Source organism: Cydia amplana, chromosome 17 (assembly GCF_948474715.1).
Source record: "Cydia amplana chromosome 17, ilCydAmpl1.1, whole genome shotgun sequence".
Classification (NCBI taxonomy): domain Eukaryota; kingdom Metazoa; phylum Arthropoda; class Insecta; order Lepidoptera; family Tortricidae; genus Cydia; species Cydia amplana.
This window is the reverse complement of record NC_086085.1, coordinates 3,301,444-3,308,815: the sequence shown is the minus strand read 5'-3', so window position 1 is coordinate 3,308,815 and position 7,372 is coordinate 3,301,444. Positions and strand designations below refer to the sequence as shown.

General features: G+C 39.8%; 1 protein-coding gene across 1 annotated transcript; it reads left to right on the top strand.

The window, feature by feature from the left end:
* Positions 1-1,160: 1,160 nt before the first annotated feature.
* Positions 1,161-7,109, top strand: LOC134655887 (uncharacterized). The gene is made up of 6 exons (XM_063511386.1): positions 1,161-1,253; positions 1,967-2,136; positions 2,432-2,625; positions 3,613-3,820; positions 4,139-4,228; positions 6,995-7,109. The coding sequence occupies exons 1-6, from the start codon at positions 1,185-1,187 to the stop codon at positions 7,107-7,109; spliced, it is 846 nt and encodes a 281-aa protein (XP_063367456.1). The 5' UTR covers positions 1,161-1,184.
* The last annotated feature ends 263 nt before the right edge of the window (positions 7,110-7,372 follow it).

The following is a 7,372-nucleotide window of genomic DNA, read 5'->3' as shown; positions in this document are numbered from 1 at the left end:
CGTTAATAACCTTGTATGTATATGAACTACATAGTTTGATTAATGATTTATATGTTTTTACTTTGCCTTATGAATTGATTGATTTAGAACCCCACGTGTCTTAGGCACTGTTGCATAAATCATATTCCTACAAAAGTATGATACCAAAAAACTAAAGCAATATAAAAAATAATCAGTAAACATGTAACATTTATAGACGGGTCTATCGCGAATTTATTTTATTACCTACCTTTATTTTTCGTCGGGTAGTTTTGCACAAATCTCTATTTTGACATTTTGATGGGGCATCAGTAAAGTTAGCCGCGACCGCGACCAGTGAAACCTGTGTCGAAAGGTCAGTAAATAAAGGTTATAAAAATAAATTCGCGATAGACCCGTCTATAAATGTGAATTAATATGTGTTCAAAACGCGAAAGTTTTAAATATTATATTTCAGCTATAGTCTTACTCGGTCTTACTATACTTATGTCGTACGCTCTATAGCGTACCTATACACATTAATGTATCTATATACATTAGATTACCTTCCGTTTGCGTAGGAAAATGTAATATTTAACGAATTGTAATTGATACTGCTTTCTACTGGGCAAAGAATTCTCCGTGGAGCCATTGAAGCATGTAATTGCATACTAAAATAACAGTTAAATCGCAAGCTAGACTTAAACCAATCAGGTGCAGATGTCGTTTGGTATTGCAAACGCTCCGAGCGAATCGCCTCAGGAAATTTACCTCAGAATTTTAGGAACCGTAACACTTTTGGTACAGATGTAATGCACAATTAGGTAATATTTTCCATTTGTATCAAGCAAATACTTCTTTAATTTTAAAGCGTTTGAACGGTTACAAGTTAAAGCAATTAACAACTACCTAATGACTAATCTTGGTCATGGAGAAGATTATACTAGGTACTACTGGTCTTCTACGAGACCACGGGGACAATGCTGTCCTCGAAACGTCGGAGGTAATTTAAAACTTATTTCAAAGATTTATTTGTTCAACATTAGGTATGTTACAAGATAGGTATTTATACGAGATTTCGTCCCGTTTTCGTAAATAATAATGTGATAGTGGCTTAACCAGTATAACGTGGTTTGAACTAACTTGAAGCGAATGGTCGATGAGCAATGACTATGATAACTACTTCGAAGTAGGAAAATTGTAAAAATTGTGTTAGTTTACGAGAAATGTTGATACCTTTTGTATTCCTAAGCTTGTTCACATGGTCGGCCACAGAATCCAGCAGTGATTGTAGGGTGGGTACATTTTCTAAGTAAACCATGTCAGTATCGGGGTAAAACAATAAAATACTTACTTATTTGCTTGGCTGGCGCGATGACCCAAAATAAGTTTTCGTCTGCAGCACAAGAGTACGCCAAAACAATATAATAGCGATTTTGCTCACTATTTTTAAGTAGCAAAGTACCCTTGTTCGAGCTGCTGAGGTGAAAATTTAATTGTTGGTATATCTTAAGAAAACATGAGTGAATAGAGGTAAGTGATGAAGAAGGAATACATTTTTCGGGTTCTCTAATATGTTCTCACTGCTGAGGTGAAAAATGTTGTGTACTACACGAGATCAAAGTTATTTACATCTCGTGCGCTTTTGAGTCCCTTACTACGCTCAAGATTCTTTCGCTTGCACGGGACTCAAAATAAGCACTCGAAGAAATATCAAACTTTGATCTCTTGTTGTACAAATAACTATTACAGTAAATATGGTGCTAGTGCACTAGCATTTTCCGTGCCTATTTCGAAAATTAAAAGGGCCTTAAATGTACTATAAAACGTTGTACGATACACGTACGAATAGGTAATTCGCAACTCGTTTCGATTTAATACACTCAGTTCGGTCGTGTTCTCCAATACTACCACTCGTTGCGATTTGCCTATTCGCACGTGTACGAGTATCGTACAACGTTTTTCTTTCCTACTTTCCGCACTATTATCATATTTTTTTTTACAACAGCTGAGAAGCGTGCACGTAAGGCAAGATGGCGGGCTATGCTTCGAGGTCCTTCCGTGGCAGCTGCAGCCAGTGGACCTGGACAACCATTTGAACCACATGCGACAAAAGCTGAGAAACAGAACTTCTACGGAGTATAGAAAAGTGTCTCCCCGTCAAGCACTCGTTAATAGGTAACATCATCATTATATTAACTCACATTTATAGACGGGTCTATCGCGAAATTTATTTTATTACCTTTATTTACCGACGTTTCGACACAGGTTTCACTGGTCGTGGTCGCGGCTAACTGATGTCCCAGTAAAATGTCAAAACAGAGACTAGAGATAAATTTCGCGATAGACCCGTCTATAAATGTGAGTTAATATGTGATCAAAACGCGAAAGTTTTAAATATTATAAAGTCACGTTGGTTAAAATTTCACCCTCTATGACATCTGTTCCAGTTTACGCTTTTATTTTCTTTCAGCGAAGTATCCCGATACGTGGACACCGTTCTGGCCCCATTCCTCGACGCTTACCACAGGAACATCCAGACTTCGTACCAGCAGTTCACGGCCAAGCTGCTGCGCCGGATCAAGGAGGAGATCAATCAGGCGGTGCAGAAGAAACAGAAACTATACGACGAGCTTACCAAACTGGCTAATGAACTTAATGTGCCGCGTGAGTGGGTTTAAATTTCACGTGTTTGTAATGCTATTATTACTTACTTACTTACTATTGTGTATTTTGTATTTGTAACCTCTATTAAAATTATTAAAAATGGTCATGGCCTAAGACTAGTAAAGCAAGAGTACTTGTCCAAATCTGTTTTGGACAAATAGTCAACTAACAAGGAAGGGTACCCATCAACTTTTGGGCTCCGATTTGATTTATTTTTAAATGTTACAGAGTAGTCTAAAATAACAAACACGTCTTTTTAGCTGCCCAAACTCATCCTACTGGGAGAAATTGGCCTCCAAAGTACTGAAAAGTGACAAAACCCTCTAACTTTTGTTCAAGCAAATTGCTAGTTAATAACTGGTTTGAATTTAAGTTGGAGAACATGAGAATAGTTATTTGTACAACAAGAGATCAAAGTTTGATATTTCTTCGAGTGCTTATTTTGAGTCCCGTGCAAGCGAAAGATTCTATAATAGATTCACGAGCGTAGCGAGTGAATCTAATTTAGAATCTTGAGCGTAGTAAGGGACTCAAAAGCGCACGAGATGTAAATAACTTTGATCTCGTGTAGTTCACAAAACTTTTCACCTCAGCAGTGAGAACATATTAGAGAACCCGAAAAATGTAATCCTTCTTCATCACTTACCTCTATTCACTCATGTTTTCTTAAGATATACCAAGAATTAAATTTTCACCTCAGCATCTCGAACAAGGGTACTTTGCTACTTAAAAACAGTGAGCAAAATCGAATTTTGCTCACTGAGTGAGCAAAATCGCATTTTGCTCATTTTGTCTCACTAAGTGAGCAAAATGCGATTTTGCTCACTGTTTTTAAGTAGCAAAGTACCCTTGTTCGAGCTGCTGAGGTGAAAAATAATAGACACGTGTTTTGTTATTTTGGCCAAAACTTCAATTTTACAAGAAAAAAACCCACTTAAAAGTTTCATACTTCTCATCATCGTTTGTCCAATGTCCAATTTCCCACAGCATCCTGCGATGAAGAACGCCGCGCCGCCCGCACCCTGGCCAGCCAACACGTCTCCGACATCCACAAGTGCGTGGAGGCGGCCAGAGACGGCATCGCTCAGATGGGCGTATACGCTGACGAAATGATACAACTAACCAGACAGCACATGCAATCACAGTTAAATGATGCTACAAGGTCGTTTAATGAGGGTACTGTGGTTATACCGAAGTAAGTTCCGTTTAGCGAGTTTAATCTCTTTTATTAAATTGTACACCGGGACTTAATCGCGTATCTAAGTTTTAAGTTAAAACTTAGATACGCGATTAAGTCCCGGTGTACAATTTAATAATGTGTAAAAATCGTGAAAGTTTAAATCAGTGAATCTCTTTTGTTAACATAGAAAGAGCTCGTGATTCTGAGTAGAAATAACATAGAAATACACAAATAAAAAAAAGTGTAGGGGACAACTTTAAATAAAATGGCCCTACTATCTATGGTGGGTGTATTCACACTGGTGGCTGTAGCATTAAAATTGCATATTTTCAGGGGTGACGTACCAGCCTGTATGCAAGAATTGTCCCGCGCGGCAGCCAACCTCGGATACGAGTTGGACCTGACGCTGACGAACGCCCGCCGGTTATTATTTATTTATTTACTATAGTCTGGCAAACTAAATTTGTCGGTAAATAAGAACAAAAAAACTATACTTTTCTTTTGTGTGCTAGTAGGTACTAGCGTAAGACAAAGATAGTATAATTCTTGCCCCACAAAGCTATATAAAAGTTTGTCTATTGGGGTTCGCGGTCTCAAGTTAGATTATTTGGGGCATTATCTATGAAAAGGGACCTTTTTGTCGATGGCGCTTACGCCGCACAGCATCGCGCGGTTTTGTATTTATATCGGAGCATCGTTAAAAATGGCGTAAGCGCCATCGACAATAAGGTCCCTTTTCATAGATAACGTCACATTTATAGTAGTTTATGTGACTGCTACATAACATAATAAAAGGCATTAAATACGAGTGTGGGTTTATGAAATAAGCTAAAAGCGAGGCATTAAAACTTAATGCCTACTTATGTGCAGTTAATTACATACTGCTTTATCCACACATATTATAAGCGGTCTATGATGTATTCAGGAACCGCATGTTACGACCGGCATTGTGGCATTTGACATTTTATTTCGAATAAAATGTCACCTCGACTGATACCTACTAGAAATGAGGTAAAATTCCTTTGTTTTTCAGAGATGTTGGAAATTTGAATCATTAAGAGGCAACAGGAGTGGTAATTTCTCCATACAAACGTACTCGACTGTTTCCTCCGTGGGGTTTGAAGCTAGAGCAATGATTTTCTCAACACAGATTAATACTGTCGATAGGTATCTGTGTCGGACTGTTTTGATTTTTTTTGATATTTTTGTTTTTTAAGGCGCTAGAGAGCCCTTCAAAAATGGCCAAAATGGCCTAATTGACTATGCCGCAATGAGAGGCGTGGTATTCAAAACTGATATCATTTAGCCAAAAAAGCTAAACAGTCCGACACAGATAATTTCATAATCATTTAGATTTCCGAATTTGGTTAAAATTGGTTAAGTTTTGGAGGAGGAAACAGTCCAAACCTCGATTTTTGAGATTTTTACACAGGGTTTTTCGCCTTGTCCTTATCACACTAGTTTTAGGAGCCGCTTCGGTTAGCGAGACGAGAATTATTAAAATATTTAAATCTTAGTTCCTTTTTCGTCTTAAGGGCCACTAGCACCATTTTTTTTTTTTTTTTTTTTTGATGACCCAGGGGGAATCCCTTATGGATCCCACTGGCCCGGGAGAAGCCCTGTGGGTATGTCCGACTTCCACGGACTAAACCCCCTGGGGTGTTCCGCCGCGCGCTTTGTAGGCGGGGTTTCGGGAACTCTATTGTAGACCTCCGATACCCCGTCGGCGATGCTCTTGCGAGCTCACCATATGGGGCTGCTCTAGCAGCTTACTCCGCTGAAGACACCTCGGAACACTTGAGGGTCTTCCAGCTCGAAACCTCTTCAGGCGAGTGATGGAACTCCCGACCCATCACCCGCAGGTTCCCGTTAAGGCGGCATTAGCCTTGCTGCGAAGGCTCTTCTCCGCCTACCTGGCCTCCTTCGGCGCTGAGGGAGCGAGTTCGCGTCGTCCTCGCGCGATCGTTCTGCGGCTTCCTTTTGTGTCAGAACGGTGACGCTAAAGGAAGCCACTGCCGCCCATGCCTCTTCACTGCTAATCATTCGGCGTATTAGCGCCGGCAGTGAGAGGTCTCCTCCTACAGCCGCGGACAGGGCAGCGCGAGGCTCCGCCCACGCAGGGCATATCTCGCGTGTGTGTTGTGCCGTGTCCACGGCTCTTCCATCACAATGGTGGCACGCTGTCGTCGGCTCTCTTCCCACCCTCTCACACAGGTACCAGCCGAAGCAGAGGGCCACTAGCACCATACACTAACACGGGGTTAACCGGTTGAACCTGGAGTTATCATGGTTACCAGTACAAATTGACACTGGGTTAACGGTTTAACCATGGTCTAATAAAACATGGTCTTCTCTTCCCAGAGTGTCACTTGCCTACGTCACAATAACATTGCCACTTTATTTCAACATAACATGTTACATGGGTACATTATATCTATGGATAATAAGTTAATTTATTTCTTTATAATTTAATAATTTTCATTTATATGTATTTTATCTTAAATTTTACAATAACACGTCATTTTTAATTATTCATTAGCAATATCTTCCGATTCACGAAAGAAATTTCAGACGTTCGGGTAATTCTGTTTACACTACTGGCAACACAGGATAGCGCTTTCACATTTGACAATCCGCCATTTTGTCCCTGACCGACCGTCCTTGTCGAACGCGTGTTAATTGTTATTCCCTTCTCGCTCAGTGTCAGCAGTCGCAGTGTTTTCCAAACTTTTCACGTCGTAAGCTTCGTAATTAATGTTTTGTTACGAAAATGGTTGGCTGCTCTATTCGGAACTGTAAGAGTAGGAGTGAAAAGTGCAGTATAGATTTGTTTTATTTTACTATGTTTCTACATGAATAACTTAAAATTAATGCCGTTAAAATAATTTTCACTGTTGGTTAAAATTCTCCCACATTTTAAAGTTTGAGAACCTGTAAACAGCATTATGACGTAGGCAAGTGCCAGTTAGGTCATTCGCGAATCTCGGAATAGAGTACCAGGCGGAGTATATTATTATACCATGGGTTTAACCAGTTATCCCGGGGTTAGTGGGATGGTGCAAGTGGCGCTAAGTCATTATTAATCGATACCGACGTTATTATTACGCAATTTGTTTTAATAAAAGAGTTTCATAGACGCATGATATGTGTGTAGATAAAATCATATTTAAATTTTTGGAATGATTGTAGGTACAACGATCAAGCGTGCGAGCAGCTCTCGACGTGCAGCAATCGCGCGCGCCGCGTCTCGGACGAGGCGGCTGCTAAACTAAGAGAACAATTGTATCAATGCGTTTATGCTTAGTGTTATAGAAATAGTAATAAAACATATTTATTTGGCGTAAAAACATGTAATACATTATAACAACAGGAAATTATTAAAGACACGTACACCAAATAGGATACCGCTCGGCATAGGCAGTGTCTGTAGACACGACGCTGGTTTTCAGACCAGCTATCATGGTCGCATTTTTATCACCTGCCAATCTATGCGTTACTTTCGCACTTACATATTTGTTAGAACGTGACAGCCATGGTGACAAATGATAATTAGCCGGCCATCTTAGC

Coding starts and splice junctions, on each gene's coding strand:
- LOC134655887 (XM_063511386.1), top strand. CDS start 1,185: ATGTTGATACCTTTTGTATTCCTAAGCTTGTTCACATGGTCGGCCACA. Junction 1,254..1,966: donor AATCCAGCAGTGATTGTAGG/GTGGGTACATTT, acceptor TTTTTACAACAG/CTGAGAAGCGTGCACGTAAG. Junction 2,626..3,612: donor TAATGAACTTAATGTGCCGC/GTGAGTGGGTTT, acceptor AATTTCCCACAG/CATCCTGCGATGAAGAACGC.